The sequence below is a fragment of the Rhododendron vialii genome, chromosome 8a, assembly GCF_030253575.1.
Source record: "Rhododendron vialii isolate Sample 1 chromosome 8a, ASM3025357v1".
NCBI classification, from domain to species: domain Eukaryota; kingdom Viridiplantae; phylum Streptophyta; class Magnoliopsida; order Ericales; family Ericaceae; genus Rhododendron; species Rhododendron vialii.
The window spans coordinates 11,204,019-11,225,366 of record NC_080564.1 but is presented as its reverse complement, the minus strand read 5'-3'; the positions used below and the strand labels follow the sequence as shown (position 1 = coordinate 11,225,366).

At 37.5% G+C, this 21,348-nt stretch overlaps 1 protein-coding gene across 5 annotated transcripts; it reads left to right on the top strand.

Moving 5' to 3' along the window:
- Positions 1 to 10,509: 10,509 nt before the first annotated feature.
- Positions 10,510 to 20,411, top strand: LOC131336595 (mitogen-activated protein kinase kinase kinase 5). 5 transcript variants are annotated; one of them, XM_058372490.1, is made up of 12 exons: positions 10,514 to 11,371; positions 12,499 to 13,050; positions 13,422 to 13,509; positions 14,278 to 14,340; positions 14,443 to 14,606; positions 15,182 to 15,257; positions 16,294 to 16,353; positions 16,437 to 16,562; positions 18,622 to 18,828; positions 19,089 to 19,178; positions 19,293 to 19,807; positions 20,178 to 20,410. In XM_058372490.1, exons 1-10 carry the CDS (start codon positions 10,911 to 10,913, stop codon positions 19,119 to 19,121), a joined length of 1,830 nt encoding a protein of 609 aa, XP_058228473.1. In that variant the 5' UTR covers positions 10,514 to 10,910; the 3' UTR covers positions 19,122 to 19,178; positions 19,293 to 19,807; positions 20,178 to 20,410. The 5 variants fall into 5 exon arrangements, with proteins under 5 accessions (XP_058228475.1, XP_058228473.1, XP_058228474.1 ...); XM_058372491.1 differs by lacking the exon at positions 19,293 to 19,807; XM_058372489.1 differs by lacking the exon at positions 20,178 to 20,410 and having other exon boundaries at positions 19,386 to 20,152.
- The last annotated feature ends 937 nt before the right edge of the window (positions 20,412 to 21,348 follow it).

Below are 21,348 nucleotides of genomic sequence, written 5' to 3'. Positions count from 1 at the left end.
GTCCGAGTGGACTATAGTTCCCTTTTGAAAAAATGCAACCAAACAACAAATTAATATTCATGGACATGGAAATCGTAATCCGAACCTTTCCGTACACCCGACATCAAACGTCAGAATTTCTAATATCAACTATATATACACAAAACACTTACACATACTCATATAATAGCGGGTGAGGGTCCTCTTCGTGTGACATAAAATGAAACCTATCACAATCATACTTGATGATCTGAATTGTTCATTTTGTAAATTTTTTGCATAGTTGCCATCCATAGAAGAAGGTAGATTGATCAGATATTGTTGGTATCCAGCGGATGAAGCATAAGTGTGACAAGAGAAATAGAAGCTTGATGTTCAACTTATGATTTTGGAGAATAATTTTTACACTCCTTTTTATTCATTGGCACTCTCTTTTTGGTCTTTATTTACATAAAAGTACCAAATCACCCTTCATATAGAAAAATGACTCAAGACGTAAGGGTAAGTTAATAATTTCACGTGAATAAAAGACAGAAAGTTGGAGTGCCAATAGATAAAATGAGAATGTAAAAATTATTATTTTTAATGATCAGTACGACTAGATCAAGTTCATTAAATATAACTGTTGTTAGTATCATTCTGCGTCACGTAAAAATTACATGAGAATATATCACATGAAAAGATTCTGATTCGATAGTTAAGCCTACCTATACTTTGAGCTTGTGGACGGTACTAGCAAAATGGTTCGAATTTGGCTGGCCGAAGCGCGTTCTTACGCTTCTACAATTTCGAGTATCAAGCATGATGAAGTTAATTAGCAAGATTAATTTGTAGCCAGGACTCGGGAGTAATTATACATTCTGTGGTCTTGGAAACCGTTTTGCTTTTATCCAAAGCAGTTCTAGATAGCATTTTGTAAGTAAATATATATGATGGAGAAAAAATATTGGAGCACAATGAGGAGTTCGATTACAACTACCAAAAATATACGATGGCATGTAGGGCCCACTTTTGGGTCCTACACATGTAATTCAAATCATTAATTAATTTTAGATTAAATTTTTGAATGGCTTTGCAAAAAATCAATTCAATTAGATATGTAAGTTTTTGTTATCTAATTTTTCAATTTTTTTAATTCTAAACTCTAAATTTTGAATGAAATTTAAAAAATTAAATCAACAACTTACACCTATCCAATTGAACTCCTTTTTTAAAAAGCCACTCAAACAATTACTTTAAAATTAAAGAACACTTCGAATCATTCGTGTGAAACCAAAATGTCAACCTCACATGGGATTGTACATTTTCGGTATCCTAGTTTTTGGGTACCCCTATGCGATGTGACCCATGAGGCCCAATAATTTTCCTTCGTCCGTATCAGTAGAGACAAGGGCACTTCCGTCAAATCGAATCCTCCTCGATCCGCTCGTTTCTAAAACTTTCCCACCGCCAGCACGTCCGGTACGGATACTCAGGTGGTCCTCTTTCTCGTCCTCCTCCTCCTCCGATTGGCCTGTCTTCAAACAGTGGTTTTGGTTGACCCTAGGATTGCCTTTCTCATTCAGGTCGAAGTGACTAAACCTTAAGCTTCCCCCAAAGGACTGTGAGGCGGATGGCCCCTACGTCAAAAAAAAAAAAAAAAAAAGGCGCGTAAGAGTGCGAGAGTGCGAGCGTGAAAGCGTTTCTTAATAACTTTCAAAACAATTTAAATTTGTAAGTGAAAGTATTGAAAGCACGATCGTAGACTATTTTAAAAGATTATATGACTAAGGCTCCGTTCCAGAACACATTTTTAAAAAATAAATACTTATTTCACATTTTCAAACTCAAAAATAATGTAAATAAAAAATATTTTTTCAATTTTTTTGCACCGTATTAAAGATCTCAATAAAATCTATCAAACAATATCCATAATAATAGAAAAATTATTTGTGTAAGCACATGATTTTTAAACTTGAAATTGCCTTCTTAAAAAATAAGTACTTATTTATCGTTCTCAAATGGGACCTAAGTATAACCTAACCTCAACCGTCACGTCTAGAACACCCCAACCCTTCAAGATTAGTTTTCAAATTATTGTTTTTGCGTTTATAAAGTTTTGTTAATTTGCATCAAACAACTATACTAGAGTATAAATGAGCAAGGGCACGTGGCACAACTACATTGGTCGGATTACAATTTTTTATATATTATTCTAGTGAATCAATTCTTGGTTTGATTTCAGTTTAAAGAATTTGTACGCTTTACAAAACTGTAACATTCGATTTCTTTACATGTCTTTTATATTTGACTCTCTCCTTCATACACATGACGTTTACCTAGAGGTGTCTTTTTATCTTTTCTTGGTCATTATCATTTAGGTATACTAGTCCTTTATGAAAAATCAAAGGAAAAAGTGTTTAAATTTCCAAAATTAAACCTCAGAAATGTTTAAAAGTGAGAATTAACAATAATGGAAATTGAAACCAACTTTGTAGGGTAAAAAGTTGAAAATCCCAAAAAGACTTGAACAAAACGGGACGGGACGGATGGAGTAATGATTTTGGTGTGAAATCATATTGAAATCATTTTAAAAATCAATGAAACTAGATTGTTCACATTCTTTCACTATGATACAAACAATTTAAATCATAACACGAATGCCGAAAATAGATCAACAAACACAGACGAAAGGAGTAATTTTCGAAACTTAATGCTGATTAATTAGCAGTCTCCAAATGATAGGTTGGTGATTGAGGAACAATCATCCTTCACATTCAAACAAAAAGGATGGACATCAATGTGTTTTCAGAAAACATAAATTGCACGTTTGTGTGGTCGCTTTCCATTAAATTCTCGACTGCAAAAAGCACTGTTACGTTATACTTTGACCTTTCTGGTTGGAGACTATTTAAAAATGTACTACTTCAATTTGGGTATTACCTATATGGAGTATGAATGCTTAATTCAATTCTTACTCTGCTTCAAGTGGATTTTGCCCTTTAAAATGTACAGAGAAACCATTGTATGATTCTTGTAATATTACTACCCTTTTTAGGCTATGTTTAGATAACTGGAATCTTCAGTAAAAATATGAATCTGCTTACTAGGAGTCAAATTTCTAGATTTTTTTTTTTTTGAGTAGGAATAGGAATATGATTATTAAGAATTAAATTTCTAAGAATATAATTCTTGAAGTAATTTCATTCCAGTGTTTGAATTAATTTAGTAATCTTATGTAAGAAACAATTATTCATTAGGGATTGTTTTAGCAGGGCTAGTTCCCTGGGTTCCGGCGATGGTTTCGGTGTTTGTTCATTAGGGAGGAGTTTCGGATTTGGGGGTCTTTTTAGGATTTTGTTGGTCATTGACCAATGCTTGGGTCTCGGGTAGTTTGGAAGATTAATACTGTGTTTGGATTGTGTTTTGAAAAGTTTTTTGAAAAATCATAGGAGTAATGGGTAGAGGGAGATAGAGAGAGAAAGTGGAAGTAGAGGGAATCTAGGAGGAATCTAGGGGGAATTTTTTGAAAAATTCTTTTTTAAAAGTGAAAAGAGAAAAGAACAAGGCAAGTAACTTTAATTTTCAATTGCCCTTGGCTTTTAATCTTTGTAATTTTTGAATTCAGAGATTAAAAAAAAATTGCTTATAAAAAAAACAATTATTTGAAAATTTTATTAAAGTCAACATTTTCCTTTTTTAATAATTGAGCCAGAAATCTAAGATTACTATGGAATAAGGAAGGAATCAGATTTTCACTCAGTCTAGGAATGTGTGATTCCTGATTGAGTATGTCATAAGGAATTACATTCTTATTATCGTCTCTTCCAAATATATCGAAATCAGAGAAATATGACATCACATTCTTATTGTTGCCACTTCTAAACATCGAAATCATGGAAACATATGACATCACATTCTGATTCCTCCTCAAGATTCTCGTCATCCAAACTGTACCTCTCTTTCTTTGAGAAAAATAAAATTGATAGTAGCTATTCCAAGTTTGTCAAATAGTGTTTGGACACTCATTTATGATTCTTTTGGAGGAAAATAATTGAGAATGAAAAGGGCAAAGTGTATAATGTCTATGACTAAAAATTAAGAAAGTACCGGGGGCCATAGTGACTAACAATATATTCCCTCTGTTTTAAAATGAGTGATCTTCTTGAAAAATCGTGTCATTTTCAACTGTTTATATATTTCAATATGAGTATTAAAAAATATGTAATATGAATCTTATTTGATAGATTTTAATTAGTTTTATTAAATAAAGTTTTCAAAATCACATAAAATTTCATAAATTGAAATATATAAACATTTTAAAATGACGGAGAGTCCCAAAAAAGTCACTTATTTTGAAACGGAAAGAATACCAAATACTAGGTACACAACTCCAAACACAACTATATCTATAACTATTCATTGTATGTGGGCCCACGTACAACGAACGATTCGACCACAATGTGAGGTGGTATTCATTTTGGGCCTTCAGGTCTCGATGCCGCATCTTCTGGTCTTATGGTATCCGTCGTTTCGTTAAACTGATCGCTATCTTGCCGCTATGATATGATGAAGCTAGGGTGGAACATTGTGTTCTGATCTCCGAACTTGGATTTGGGCTAAGGGACTTCTTCCCTTCCTAACTGTGCAAGGCAATGAACTACATTAGTGCTTAACTGGCCGGAAACGATCGGTGTAGGCATTTCGTACTGTACCTTTTTAGGGATTTCGACATTTCGTACGATACTTTATATAGGGAGCTACATATATATATTGGCCTCCAAGATAGCTCGTGTGTCCCATGACGTTACAATTAACCGTTAGTCAAGGTGACGTCATGCATGAAAACTGTCGAACGCCATGCTGGTGGTAGCACATGGCCGAGCCATTACTTGTGCTGCATTGCCGAAATCGATCCATTTGGTTCCAATGTGGACCTTCTTCCGGTACACGTCGCCTTCTGCAAGCTGACCCAACACCTGCGCCCACCCACAACGCTGCCGGCCGAACGACTCGTAAGGTCGTTTTGGGGCGTTGGCTGTTGGGCTGATTAGGCCTTCCTGAAGAAGGGGAGAGGCTCCCGTCCAGTGACCAGTGTGATTGGGTCCTGTCCGGTCTCGGCCAATTGTGGGCCTTTTTTGGATCCAAAATAATGATCGAAACCGTTCACTTATAGAAGTTATCAAGAATATTGGTTACACCTAAAATCACTTTAATCGGATATCGTTTGATATCAATTTGAAATTAATGCATTAATCTTGTAAAAAAAATTCTGGGTTACAAAAAATATCTTGTAAAAAAAAAGATGAGCAACACTGAATTGCAACCGCTTAACACATTTTTTTGAAACTTAATTCATTCCAAATTGATATCAAAAGATATCCGATCAATATGATTTTTGACATGACCAATCTTTTTGATAATATCTAAAAAGTAAACGGTTCCGATCATTATTTTGGACCCAAAAAGGGCCCACAATTAGCTGAGACTGGACGGGACTGGACCACACCCACACTGGACGGGACTGTGCAAGTAAAATTGCTCACCAGCACACTGTAATCACATGCACACAGTGCTCGGTCTCATTCCTCATGTGCCACACTGTCTCTTTATTGGTCGTTTCTCTCTCTCTCTCTCCTCTTTTTTGTCCTCTAACGCCTATCCAACGCTCCGGCGCCGTATTCGTTTGGCATGAAGTCTACTCTTACCGCACATTTTTACCGGACATTTATATTGCACGCGTGTAAGACCTACTATGGGTCTCATAAAAATACAGAAAAATATTCATAAATTTTAACATAATCTTTTATGAGCCTCTATAAAAAATTAGTTTCAACGGATATCGGTAAGTATTTTTTCTAAATTCGTAGGGTGAAGCTACTCAACTGCTCAGTTTTATTAAGTGGTGCCATCATTTAGGGTGGATTTGAATTAAAAAGTTAAGGGATTTTTTTTTGTCTTTATTCAATTTTTTTTTGCATTTTTTGTTTTGCGTCAAACTTTTGTGACTTATTGTTTTGTTTCGACAAGAAGAATCGGAAAAGTAAAAAAATTTAATCAAAACTTATAATTTTTTGAATAAAGACAAAAATTAGTCAATAAGAGTATTTTTTACTTATTTTTTTCTTTTTGAAAAAAATTATGAGTTCCGATAATAATTTTTTACTTTTTCGATTCTTCTCGACGAGATAAATCAATAAGTCACAAAAATTTGACGCAAATTATCAAATACGAAAAAAAAATGAATAAAGACAAAAAAGAAGAAGATACTGTTTAATTTAGAAGCCAAATTGGGCCTTAATCTACACGTTCCATTAAAAAAAGTAGGGGAAAATGACTGCCAATGACGTGTATTAATAATTAATACCCGCCAAGAACATGATGAAAATATTTGTTAATGCTGAAAATGTCATTAACAGATATTAATTATCTAAACAAATTATGGGCCGTCATTTTTCCAAAAAATAGTTATGTTCGGCATTGTCTATCTTCTATTTCAAATCCTTTCCTGGTCCGGAAACAGGCAGGTTAAAAGTAAATATGCTAACCGGCCTTAGTAACAGTGGTCTCGAGGACACTTTGATTCACGTGAGATGATTAGCTGGAGGCACTACAAAAAAAAGAAAAAGAAAAAGAAAAGATCGACAGTGACAAAAAAGTTGTCGCTTAAAATGTGTTGCTAAAAATTTTGGAAAATAATTTTGACACTCTAATTTTTTTTGATGACATTTCAAAATTTGTCTGTTAGTGTACATTACTATGTATAATTTTTACACTAAAAGACAAGTTTTGGAGTATCAAAATTTTTAGTGACAGTTTTTCACCTATAGTGACAGCTATAAATCACACAATCCAACGATCAAAAAATCTCTCAGCACAGAGGTACATGAGTTTTCGGGACAAAAGATATCGGACCCCGATTAGCTGTAGTACTGCAGATCCTATAGGGCCATGTAGAACAAGTACATGTTTATGTATGTATGAACCACTTTTGTCTTCATACTAGCGTCAGTCATGTTGTAACTATAGTGCCTTTGCTTACTTTTTTTCTCGATCCTTTTCTGGTATTTTGACTTTTGATAATTTGGGCTGGGCATGGGGCCGGGGGTGGTGGCCCGGTGGGGGAAGGACCATGGCGTGCATGGATTTGATACAAACACATTGAATATTCTGATACTGCATGTCACCATTCCAGTACCCTACCTGATCCTATGACTATCTGTTTCTCTCTCTCTCTCTCTCTCTCTCTCTCTCTCTCTCTCCTGGTGAGAGCATTTCCATTAGGAATATGCAGTACCACACAATTTTAGAGAGTCCAACATGCAGCTGTTATAGCAAGAGTATATCGAAAATGATAAAATCATTAATGTTTAAAAAGTGTATTAAAAATAATGAAAAGTGTATAAAAAAAATGTTTGTGAAAGTGTATACAAAAGTATGTGAAATTGCAATGTCTGTTCTACAAACTTTCTTAAAAAATAAGTATTTATTTGCAATTTTCAAGCTTAAAAAAATGAGGTTACAAATTTTTTTTTTTTTTGCATCGTTTAAAATTCAAATAAGATCGATATTACATATTTTAATATTTCAGTAAGTCCATTATTTTTGAGCTTGAAAATTACAAATAAATACTTATTTGAAAATAAGTATGTGCGGACGTATATATGGCAAATGATTTTCTGGAACGGGTAGACATATCATATGCCGACATTGACTTTTCAGTGGAAGAAACTGTACATGTGTAACGCATTGCATGCATGAATAAGATAAAGTATCGGTTCGATTCGGTTCGGTTCATATATATATATATATATATATATATATATATATATAGTTCAAAAACCAAGACCACCTTCCAATTGGACAACTGTAAGCAAAATGTTTTGAAACTCAATGCTAGTCTTTTTGCCTTCACATGGCAAGTGATGTTTCATTCTCCGAATTTTTTGATTTGAGTAAATTAGCTTATCAGGAAATATAACAAAGGTATGCAAGGAGAGCTGCTTCTTCTTCTTCTTTTTCCAAACAGCAAAGGTTTTTTTTATTAATATTTGAAAGTTTTACAAAGACTAAACGAAGCAAAGAGAAAGGCAACAAGCGTACGTACATCCAGAATCAAATCATTGATTGGTAAGGTGTCAACAAAGGAGAAAAGCCCAAGGGCCAAAACCGAACACCTAAAAGGCCACAAAGCCCATGTAAGACACTAAAGACCAAATGAGACGCAACACAAATGCCAGAAAATGTCTAAAAGTCCAAATAAAGGGGTTAGACCAACAATAAAGCCCAAAGACACCCAAACCCTATGCAATATCTATAATTTGAAGCTCCGCCGCGAGGATCGTCGTACACGCGTTGTATATTGCTAGTCCCAAAATTGCTCCGAAATTTGCCAGCCACAACACACCTCGCATCCCAACTTCCCGCCTCCTGCAGCCACCGAAGATGTCTCTATTGCTGCCGTGCCGCCGCATCCACCACACCTTGCGTCCAACCCAAACCACAACCACCAAAACCTCCACCGAACACCGACAACAAAAACACACAAAACAAAACAAGAACAGCACCGCCACCTCCACAGCCAAGGAAATAGAAAATTGGGTAGAAAATCTATGTCATCTGTAGAAAATTGGCCCATCTTTACTTGTACCCTAATAACACGTACAGTAAATCGACCAAAATGGAACCCCATATCTACAGCTCCCATACACAGCAGTAGCAGCATTTTGCAGCAGAGAGGAATAGGACCATCAATAATAATAGTACCATAAAACAACCACCACAGCTAGCTGCAGCAGTAGCATATAACGCCAAAAAATATAAGCCAATTTTTTAAGATACCATCCATTGGCATTTCAATAAGAGCCTCAAAAATCAATTGCAGCCAAATGTTCTTGGAGTTCTATTTGTTGTCTCGAAAACTGTTATGTTCGAAAGTGCGTAAAAGGGTAAAAACTCTATATCTCCAAAATCTGTGTGATGTGAGCTAGCTAGCTAGCTGGCCGTTTAAGGAAAACTTGAACCAGAAACAAAAATCCCAAGGAACCCAAAATATACATAGGTGCTACTGGTACAGATATTATATCTGTGTACAAACCCCCTTTTGGTCTCGTTTTGAGTCTCAAAAAAATGATCGTAATCACTCATTTTGTTTAAAATATTTTGTTTTCGGCTCCTACGAAAAATAAGCTCAATCCGGTATCGGTTAAGGCGTCTACAAAACGTTCAACTTTGTCTCATAATTCAAACCTGAATTCTAAAGCAAAGTTTGGATGTTTAGTAAATACTTTTACTGAAACCGGATTGAGCTTATTTTTCACAAGGACCATAAGCAAAATATTTTAAACAAAACAAGCGACTCTGATCATTTTTTAAAATTTAAAATGGGCCCAAAATTTTTTTTGTACACACTGGTACAGATATAAAATCTGTACCTTTGGACTTTATGCAAAACATAATGGTCTCCACAAAATAAGTGCACAAAAATTGAGTACCAATCGCATCGACAGTAGACTTCAATCTTCACTGAAGCCTTGCACATTCCGAGAACTCTGACTTTCAATGATAAATTACCCAGCAATAAAAAACTAACACTCTTACATTTATGATTATTGCTTAGGGGACCCTTCGTTTGTAAAGTTTTAGTCCCGAGTTTTGGCTATTCTGCATCCGAAATATGCAGGTGAACGGTTTGATTTGGGCCGTCCTCTTGTTTGATTTATGTTGTCTACGATGGCCAAAAAATTTCGATTGAGCGATTTAGAAAAGGCTTTTTTGCGGGATCTTCTCGTGGTTTTCATTGTCTGTCTAAAGCGGCCAAGGGTAAGGGTATTGCTAGGTCTCTAGACATGAATTTTGAACGGGGTATGTTTTTGATGATATGTGTCCGGAGAATTTTGAATCTGATTAGGTTTTGCCTTCCCGTTTAATTTTTTGATTCTGAGTATGAGCCGTGGGAAGAAGCCCGTGGCAATCGGGACCATTCCGACTCGGAGTATATGGATTCCAAGGTTAGGGAGTTTCCTAACCAATCTTGTGGGGGTTCCTTTGTTTTTACTAATTTTCATTTTGGAGAATCTTCACGGTCTACTATTCCAGTGGATCAGGCATGCAAGGCAAATGAGATCGGTTGTTTGGAAGTTGTGTCCAATGACACCAAGGTTTTGTCTGGTTGTGCTGCAATGGAGTACCTGTCGCTTTCCTTTTGGTAGCTCAAGGTCCTTCGATAGGTTTGAAAGGCCTGAAGGACCTGGCAAGAATTTGGAGCTACATGGTTGTATGAAGTTTTGCTATTGAACGGAAAAGTTTATTATGAGGCGAGAGTTTTTCTTAGTAAGCCATCATTGTCTTCGGAATTCAGATAAGAGGAGTTTTGATGACCCCCCACCCCCGATTTTTTATTTAAAAATTATTGAATAATTTAAATCATCCGTATAAAATTTGACATGCACCTCGCGTGCCTGTCTCTGCCTCCCATAGGTGGCTTTGGTCTGTTTCCATAGTAGGGTTCTTTTTTGACCTTGTGACAGCCTTGTGGAAAAAATACGTTTTTATCGTTAGCCTCGTTAATACAGGTAGCGAAATCCACAGAGAGAGAACGGATAAAAAAAACCCAAAGAAATCCAGAGACAGAGAGAGAGAACATATATATAAGTATATACATTGAGAGAGAGGGTTGTATTGTGAGAGAGAAAGAGAGAGGCATTTTTGGAGAGAGAAACCCAACGAGAACTCAATCCATCCTTCCTCCTCCTCCATTTCCATTAGATTCTGCTCTAAATCACAAATGCCTGAAACCCTCCTAGGGTTTTCCACCAGGATCGTCGCCACAAATGAGAGAAAATTATCTTTGTTATATGCATCATTCATCGTCGCGACGTCGCCAAATTCTAATGCATTAGTCGTGTGCGTAAGTGGATCCGGATACCTAAATTAAAAAAAGAAAAATTCTAATGCATTGGTGGCAATCCCCCTTCTCTTCTCCCTCCTCCACCTCCTCCTCCAAACACCACCAACATTCCGACGATAATGTCCTAAAAAAATTATTCCCCCGCCGCGCCTTCCGCTCGCAGCACCGCGGCCGCTCCACCAAGCTCCGTTACCGGAGCGCCGACGACACCGCTCCCGACGACCACCGTCACAACACTCTCTGGAGGTCCCCCAGCGCCAGCACCAGCCAGCCTCATTCCTCGTCGTTCTCCTCGTCCCCGTCTCGGCCGTCACCGGTGGTGCCGCCGCAACCCCTGCCTCTTCCCGTACTGGAGGAATTGCTCCGCCGCGACGCCGCCGCAGCGTCTCCCTCGACGAGCTGGAGCCCGGCAGACCTACCTCTTCCGTCGCCGAAGCAGCGGCCTAATACAGGCCAAGAGGATGGGGACAGAGAAAGAGGAGACGACGGTGCGACCCCTGCGAGGTAGTTAATTTCTACGCATTTATTTTTGTCGCCCCTGAAATTTTCATTTGTAGAACTTACATTTCGTGTGCATTTGTTGTAATAATTAATTTCTGTTTGGGTTATCACAGTTGACCTTGTTTGCTCATTATTACCGATAGAATATGTGTGTGAATGTTAAGTCTGGCATCATTGAATAAATATAACAAAAGGTTGGATGTAAATATACAATTGGGAGGCTCACCACTTACAAGTTGCAGCCTTTGAAGTGGATATGGGTCAGTGTCAAAGATGTTTCTGAGTTGGGTTAAGAGGGATTTAAAGGATAGTAATCATAAGAGTTTATGCTATAAAGTGAGTGCGTAGAACATGTTAAGATAGCGGATCAAAAAAAAAAGAGAGAACATGTTAAGATATGAATGCAGCTTGGAAAATAAGAAGCACACAAATCCTAGACATACATTTTGTAATCAAGCAATTTATGATTGGCTTCACATTTATATTCACGCTACATTCATATTGTAGAAGACTAGAAGTTCTTTAACGAATATGCATGAGAGTAATTAGGCTTCTTTTGTAGTAAGACAATACCCAGTTGAATTACTCAGCTCGGCTCAACACAACTTGTTTACAGCCCTAGAGTTTGATTGGTTAGAGATATTTACATTACATTACACGGTAGCTAATGTTAAAAGTTATTCTTATGCATTTACTTTTTATCTTAATGCAATGTCATAGGTACCTTGAAAAGATTTCCAACGTTTGTATGGCTCCGGTATTTATTTCCATGTAAATTCTTATCTCTGCAGATTTAGCTTTTTCTTTGCCATTAATTTGCTATTTGAAACGCCTTTTTATTAGATTGCAGTTGTTTTTAGAAACAGTTTTCTAGAATTCTTTTTATAATGCTTGTAGTTTGAATGATTTCATAGCTAGTTCTCAGGAATTCATCCTTATTTTAAGAAACAGTCTTAATTTCTTAAATTCTCAGAACTCTTGTCTGCTCAAATGTATACGACATGTAAACAATGAGCGTTTTTATTTGGAGAAATGGTTCTCTAATAGATGTTCTGGAAACTTGATTCCGAAAATGTAAACATACAACCTTTGATGTTTGTTGAGATTCTGATTTGACTGCATTTTTCTAGCAACAATGCTTGCCACGAGTGTCAAAGACACAAAGAACATGCAAATACTCGGCGATCAGTGAAGGCTCCTCAAGAACTGAATTGTATTGAAAGACATAGGGACCCCTATCTTTTCAGCATACCCAATAGTGCTCCAAGTAGTCCTTTCTCAAGTCCATCAAGGAGCCCTCAAAGAATTCCTAGGGATATTTTCACATCGCCCGTTTTTAAATCTCCTAAAGTATTCCAAGCTTGGTCTGCTCCAGAAATGCGCCCATTAGATACCCATGTAGGGTCAGCGTTTTCATACCAGATGTCCCCTGAGGGAAAATCTGCATTCAGCGTCGAGAGTTCTCCTCTGCACAGTCCCAGAGTGAGTCCTCAACGGTGCTCTAGAAGTCCTGGTGGGCCCACCTCACCGACTGCCCACCGCTTGCCACTTCCTCCCGGAGCCACTTCACCTACGAAGATATCGCCCGTTTCTCCGATCGTTATGCCGATAAAATCACAGTGGCAAAAAGGAAAGCTAATTGGGCGTGGTACTTTTGGAAGTGTCTACGTTGCCTCCAACAGGTAATGGATTTTTGTAAGTTTTTTATCAAAATAACATTCTATTCAATTCGCCTCGACTGGAGGTATCAATAAAGTAAGAAAATAGTAGTTTGAAAGATCTTCAGAGAAGAGAAAAGTAACATTATAGTTTATTTTCGTTTTTGGTGACCTTTTTCTAGTCTTGGTTTATTTTTTAGTTTTTAGTGAACTTGTTTTTTTGGCCTTTTGGTCTCTATTTTTCCTTTTCAAGATTTTCTCATTGATACAAACCGAATTACAATAAAATTTCGACTATCAGTTGAATTTTTTTTCAGAAAAGACAAAAATATGAAAAAAAATGCAAAAAAACCAACATTTGACCAAACTCAGACTTATGTCTTTTTACTGAACAGAGAAACTGGAGCTTTATGTGCAATGAAAGAAGTCGAATTGTTTTTCGATGATCCGAAATCTGCAGAGTGTATAAAGCAACTGGAGCAGGTTGTATTTCCATTGGTTATTAAATTTTTGTATCTTTGTATATTATGGTTAATACTCTGGCATGTCAAACATTTGTCTCAAGATATGTGAATGTATTTAGAAGCATTTATTAATATTCTGCAATTATCCTAGTTATCAATAATGAGTTTTGGAGCTCCTTTGTCTTCTCATAGCTACATCTCTGTGTATGATAGATACCACTAAATGACAAGTTCTTTGGGCAATCAAAATGAGAAATGGCACTGCTGCAATAATTAGTAATTTGATAGGTGAATTAGTTTGGATGAGTTTCCATCCCATTAAGTAATATTGTAGATCAGGACTTACCAGAAAAGCAGTAACAGATTAGATCTTGTCCATCTATCATATTACAATGACTACAAGCATACATCAATTGCAGAACCGAACTCATAACGCCTGAATCTCTGTAACACTGTCTGTTTTCACCTGAGCGATGCGAAAGAAAGGGTTTCTTATCGATAAGGGCATCAAATTGGATCTCGTTCTGATGTCCATCTCTCCTTAGTCTCATGGCTTTATATATAAGGATTTTCTATATGTTGTTCACTTTAATGGAGCTCATGTTTGCTTCCCTTTAGCATTTTCACCTTCTGTTCTGACTGTAGATCTCGATGTACATCCCAAATAAGATGTGTGATGTCGTGCTCATGTCAACTACAAAGTTACTCTTCATGGGAACCAGCTTTTCATATTTATCTGTTAATTTTGTTCTTCTGTTTGTTCTTATGTGAATTCCTATTTGTTCAGGAAATTAAAGTTCTCAGCAATTTACAGCATCCAAACATAGTGCAGTATTACGGTAGTGAAGTAGTAAGTAATTTTCCTGTTGGACAACGCAATATCTTGTTTGAGCTCAGCATTTGTCTGCTTTGATACTCTTGGGCACTTAATAAGAATTCAATGCCTACACAGGATGGAGACCGGTTATACATATATCTGGAGTACGTTCATCCTGGTTCAATTAATAAATATATCCTCGATCATTGTGGAGTAATGTCTGAATCTGTTGTGCGGAGTTTTACTCGGCATATTCTCTGTGGTTTGGCTTACTTGCATAGCACGAGAACAATACACAGGTTAGTAACAGTCTCGCCTTTGGCAATGCTTATGAATCTAATGCTAAAGCAACCTCACTCACCAATAGGGGCAGCTCCAGAATTTTTGATCAGCAGCGACAAAAACATAAAGAAATATTTTGTATACAAAGCTTTATGTAAAGTGAGAATATTTTTTGGGAGTGAAAGTTTACTGGGCCTAATATATTTTGTTTTATTGAACTATATTATCTCCTTACTCACAAATTTAAGTGAATTTCCATTTGCTTTGACTACGTATGAATATTTTAGTGTTGAAACATTAAAAAAATAATCAAATTACATGCAAAAAAATTACAAAGTTTTGGTACATTTCTTTAGTCCAGAGGGTTCGCTGGAACCCCCTCAAACACTTGTGCTGTCGCCCCTGCTCACCTAATTAATGTACCATTCAAGCATGTGTGCGCTATTCACGTTTTCAACTCTGGGTGAATTCTACTTTGTGTAATGCCAATGTAATCTGTACTGCATCTATCTTGAGAACTAGTGTCATGTTGTTTTGATATTGTTTGATATCATCTTTCTGGCATGCCAAATCTGACTGTTTTTATTTATAGGGACATCAAATGTGCTAATTTACTTGTCGATGCATCTGGGGTGGTCAAGCTTGCGGACTTTGGGATGGCTAAACATGTAAGTTACAAAACTTTCTAATATCTTGTTTTATGGAACACGAAGCAACTCCCGATTGTAAAAAGTAGGAGAGTAGGTTCAGCTATGTCTGTACATCCGAAACTCTAGAATCTTCTCAAATGCTTCACCATGAACTACTACAAAATATATGCTAGCGAACTATTGAATAGTAAATCCCCATCCAGCAATTCTGGGAATTTCTCAAAATTCCTTGATGAGATAATTGATACCTAATAAACGATATTGACAACATAGAATTTATATTACTGGACGCAGTTTCAGGTGGGATCTTTCCGAGTTTGATTGAATGGATAAAGAAAGGCCTGGAGCAGGAAACTTATTTTCATTGGCAAACTCGCCCTCATCCGAGTCTGACCCATCCTCATAGAAATAAATAGAGAAAGAAAGTGAGAGAATGCAATCACATATTGTCGGCATAATAGATTATTGGCACTCAGCAATGCAGTCATGTCACTTCCTAGAAAAGTTTTTTTTTTTTTTTTTTTCACTTTCTCTCATACTAAATTATTCCTGAATACTTTATGATGCTTCACTGTTTGATTGCCTACTATGCCTGGAGGAGTTTTTATTGTTTTTCCAATTCAGAAATTAAAAAGAATGGGTCGTATTTGCATAATATCAATGTTATGAAGGAATGTCCACTTGTTAGTAAGTGATACCTCTTTCAGTGCACCTTCGTATTATTGGTGTCATTGTAATTGTTCTCTTTCCGGAAAGACGATTTGAACCCATGACTCCCCCTGTGTTGAAATATCTATACCAGACCAGCATTGACAGCTTTAGTGGACTGCGGCCACTTATTAACAGTTACGGGCAGAGTGAGCCTCTAAAATTGTTTAATCACCTCATTAGCAGTTTGTACAAACAAGCTGATCAGAGATAAACATGGCTGCTCATTTTATTATATTTTTCATGGTGGGTATCTTCTTGTTGTAGTTGTGGGCATTCACCTATTGTGTTTGCTTTGGTCTAATGTTTTTCGAATTTGGGGGTTACAATTTTTCTTATTATGCAGCTTGCTGGTCCGGCAGCTAACCTTTCCTTAAAAGGTAGTCCTTACTGGATGGCTCCTGAGGTATTTTCTTGCTCCAACATCAGTTTCTATAATGAAGGGCCCACCTGCTGTCTTTCCATACTTAACTCTTGTCTTTCCTCCAGCTTTTACAGTCTGTGATGCAGAAAGATGCTAGTTCTGATCTTGCTCTAGCAGTTGATATTTGGAGCTTGGGTTGTACGATTATTGAAATGCTGAATGGGAAACCTCCTTGGAGTGAGTATGAAGGGGTAAGCACTTAACATTGTTTGATACACTATTGTAGCATCTGTATTTTACTTGGATTGTAGGAAATCAACGGGGTTTCAAAAATGGTGACTACATAGGTAAAATTGTTCTGGTTGGCTTTTTGTTAACTTGACACACGTTTCTCACATGTTTCATATAAAATTTACCCGTTGTGCATTACTACTATAATTGTAGTGTGGACGGTCAGCTCTGTTGTCGAGTTATTGGATAGAAATCCAGTCTTTGCTAAGATTTCTTTCCTGGTGTAATGTTTAAAGCATGATATAGATTTGTTATCTCTAGGATATCCTTTTCTATCTTGTTAGAGTAGGTTTCCCACATTGCTTGGGTACGAAATGGGAGATCACTTAATAACATTCGGAACCTCTCCACTTAAAGTTTCTACATGATATTAGAGCAGATCCATTCCATCCCAAATTTTACAACAAAAATTAAACCAAAACCAACACCGCACGATGACAGTCCCCAAAAAGGCTGCATGTAGGGGTGTAAACGAGTCGAATAACCCTCTCAGGCTTGGGTTCAGTTTGGCAGAATAAAGGTTAGGCTCGAGTTCGGCTCGTCTAAAATTCCCGAAGCTCGGGCTCGGCTCGTTAAACTTAAATGAGCCGAATCGATCGAAACTAAGGCTCTGAGTATTTTTTAGAAAAATGATGTAGCAAATCAAATTTGGTATAAACAACAAAAAAATCGCAACCAAACAAAATCATTAACGATGTTTTTCTCTGTTTATCTTGTTACACTCCAAAAATATGAGACTTACTAAACGTTCAATGATAAGAACGATACCATCCAATCTCTTCTTTGTTCAAATCGCAAAAAAACAAAAACAACACCCACTTCAAATGAAGAGATCTTAAAGAACATGAACGCAAAAGATTTTAGAAGATGAAGAGGCGGTGGATCGTGGCTGAGGCCATGGAGAAGAGGGCTAGACACAACGAAACTATGGAAGAAGGCTTGAGAAGAGGCGGATCGGAGAAGAGACGGCGACGGCGGTGACAAAAGGAGGCGGAGTGATGCCGACAAAGGTTTGGAGGAAACTATTGAGGCTAGGGAGGAGGCGGAGAGGAGAGACGATTAGTCTGGTTCTGTAAAGGAAACCCTTATTTGCTTATCTCGTTCTATACTTGGGGACAAAGAGTGAGTCCAAAACATAAATGACGATTACATATACATCTTAAAGGAAGTAACATTTGCAGATATACCCAAAACTAATTTTGATCCCAAGTTCGCAAGTCTAATCGAGCCGAATACTGTTTAGCTCAAGTTCGGCTTGTTTATTCAACAAGCCTAAAATTAAGGTTCAGTTTCGGCTCATTTAATATATGAATCAAACTCGAGCAAGCCCTTACCGAACCGAGCCTCGAATAATTCGCGGACAGCTCAGTTCATTTACAGCCCTAGCTGCACGATGATAGGACCCAAAAAAGTGTTCACGTGACAGACCTAAATGCGGGGGGGGGGGGGGGTGGGGGGGTGGGGGGTTGTAGTTGTTGCACATTGCTTTGGTGAGGTTGGATAAAAAATGCTTCATGTATGTTAATGGACTTATTCTATCTAGACGTTAGAGTGCTTAATTGCTTGTATTGTCCGCCTTTGTCCAGATTATTTGTCTCCATTTGATTTTGCTCTCCTATCTCAGTTTTCTAGGTGAGTCACTTGACTCGCTTCATGTAAACAACTTCATGTCATTGACATTTATGTTTCTTTGTGGACATGTCTGTTTACGGCTAGTAATATATTTTGAAGAAGCAAAGATCGAATCTTTTACTGTCCCACGTTGTGCATTACTGTTACTTAGAAGTTTGGCTGGTCTGAGATCCAGTTTCTAGCCTGTGCATGTAACTCCAAGCTGTTTGTGCTACTAACCAAACCAAACCAAACCGAGCCTTACGTCCCAATCACTTGGGGTCGGCTACATGAATCCGTTTCCTCCATTGGACTTTGCCATTATTTGTGCTACTAATGGAGTCAAATTGGTGAATGGTAGTAAGTGTTTTTAGATTCATTTAATAGAAGGGCATGCCTTTAATGCAGGCTGCAGCCATGTTCAAAGTTTTGAGAGAGACCCCACCCATACCTGAAATATTGTCACCCGAAGGGAAGGATTTCTTGCGTTGTTGCTTTCGCAGAAATCCAGCAGACAGGCCATCGGCAGTCAAGTTATTAGATCATCGATTCTTGAGTACCTCACAGATGGATGTGCTTCCTTGCACTCAGGGGTTTAATGGGATGATTTTGATGGTAAAATTTCACTAGGAATGCATCCTGTTTTCATTTAGGCTGTATTTGGAATAAGAATTTTGTAAGGAAAAGGAAGAGGAACTAGAGAATATAAAGGATCTAACAGCTTGCAATTGTTAAATCCTCCAAGTTTTCTACTTTCTTTTCCTTACCTAAATTCTTCACCCAAGTACAGCCTTAAAGCATGTCTTAAATACTAGATCCATACACAACCTTAATCCTATGTGAATAGTACCATAACAACTGTGTTTTTCTTATAGGATAAAGCAGAATATTCGAGAGGGCGAACTTAAACCTTTGCTACAGTCTCAGGATATACAAACAACAAGAGGAGGAAAACTAGCAAACAGGTGTGAGTTTCTTTTGCTTTACCTCTTCCCCTTTGCACGCACTGTCACCACCACACACTTGGTGCATTCTCAAACTTAGTGTTACTTTCCTCTTGCATGACTGCCGGGCTCCAGCTTCCCCCATGGTTCTTTTTCTCCAGTGAGACCAACTGACAACCTTACTACGAAACTTCAAACTTTAACAGTTGGCTCGTATCATTTCCCTAGGTCTACTCTTGAGACCCTTCCTGGCTTATCCCCTCCTCACATGGGTTACAGCACATATGATCCCAGCCCTTCTGCTAATATCCCCAGCTATAGCAAAGATGGTGTGAAAAGGAGTTGATGCAGCTGAAGGAACAACTATTTGTTCTTTTGATATGGTTTCTGGTAGAAGAAAATCCGACAAACCGAGTTTTGAATTAATAAACTCCTCCAAAATGATGTGAAAGTGGCATTTCCATATTATGAATCATAACGGGGTTTCCTGATAAATGAAGATACAACAGAAAGCTACATCGCTTCGTATGAGAATTCTGTATGGAAATTGTGATAAGGGGCTTGATTTGACAAATATGTCGGAAGACATTGTTGGACGAAGCTGCACCAGTAGGGTCTTTGCATTTGTGGATTGTTGAGGTCTGATGAAGGTACGCTGAGGCTTCTTAGTCCTGGATGAGTTCCTTGGGCTATGCATTTAGGTTGTGTAAACTATTTTCTATGTAAGAGCAGATTCATCAGTTACAGAAGTTCGTTGAACATATATTTGTCACTGTAATACCCCTATTCGGGTACAATTCGAGTCAAAATGACCAGTACATAGGAGAGTGTTTATAGTTTATTGTGATCTGTATCTCATTTTTATTTGCTTTTTTTTTTTTTTCACAGGAATTCCTTTGTGTCTCTTTGTTGTTTTCATTATGTGGTTAGTTGTGCTAGTTGCAATCTGCTTCTTGAACGTTTCGTGTAAGCCAATGCAGATTGAAGTTACTGAACCCAGATATCTGTTTCTCGGTACAGGTAATCTGTTGAGAGATTGAGAGTAGAAACTCTCTATTCTGGGTGCTGGGATGATGCACCAAGTGAAAAGCCATGGTTTGTTGAATGAAAAGAAAGGAAAGATAGTATAAGAAAAATTTGTGATTGGTCTACCGTGATGTGGAATAACTAGGCGTACTCTGAGATTGATGATAGGAATGCATATGGAGCAAGACCACCGCAGGTGGAGGAGCCTCGCTCAGGACTCTGGGAATCACTCAGAATTTCCATCTTTTTCAATTTACTTGAAGGCAGGCTTTTCCGGTGAAGTTTAAGAAACCTCGAGGTTTCTAAATTACTAGTAAATAAATGATTCACTCTCCCTTAATGCAATATTCGTCATTTTTTGCTACATATTCCACCTCCTCCTTTTTTTTCTTTTTTTTTTAAATATCATTTTTCCATTTTTATTCAAAATCCTAACTATCACTTGCAATCTCCTTTGATCATCGTGCATCAACTGATGTCCTTGAGCTGCTCTGGCAACGTTGATCTATTTTGACGATCAATTCTCACCATGATCAACCATTGTTGTTGACTACCTTGCGTCCTTCGGTCTCACTGTTAGCACCAATCATATTCAACGCCTCAGCTTACCTCTAGAGAGAATGCCCAATTTATGCATCAAAACAACTTTTGATTGGTGATGGCACTCGGCAGTGATTTTTCTGTTGCTAGTACCAATGTATTTTGACCAGGTGAGTTGGACGAGCTTCTTCGTCATCAGGATCGACGATGCCATAACTAGTTGAGGGAGCGATTGAGAAGGGTAAGAGAAGATTCGAAATTGCTTGGGAGTGACAAATAACTCCTCACATGAGTGAGTCATTGTAGCAAACCTGTAGGCCGCCACTTGAGCTGGTGAAATTTACCTTCTTTTTTTCCCACATTAGTCAGTGAAATTACTCTTATTTTTTTCCTCATCCTCATCCACATTAGTTTTTGTTTGCTAATTAACAATACCAAGTTACCCTTACTTCTTTCTCATCCACATTAACGCTTCTGGTTCTTTGAAAGAATCAATTGACTTCTCCCTTCTTCATTGATCTAGGAGGAAAGGAATCGTCTACCAGTTGAGAAGCTAGAGTTGGGAAGCTAGACATCAAGTAAGTGGCTTGATGAGGATAACTAAGCGTGGTCGAGCTTGATCCCA

Excerpts from the sequence above, each read along its gene's own strand:
- LOC131336595 (XM_058372491.1), top strand. The coding sequence starts at position 10,911 with ATGCATTGGTGGCAATCCCCCTTCTCTTCTCCCTCCTCCACCTCCTCC. Across the intron at positions 14,341-14,442 it reads AGTATTACGGTAGTGAAGTA|GATGGAGACCGGTTATACAT; the intron begins GTAAGTAATTTT and ends ATGCCTACACAG. Across the intron at positions 18,829-19,088 it reads TTAATGGGATGATTTTGATG|GATAAAGCAGAATATTCGAG; the intron begins GTAAAATTTCAC and ends TTTTTCTTATAG.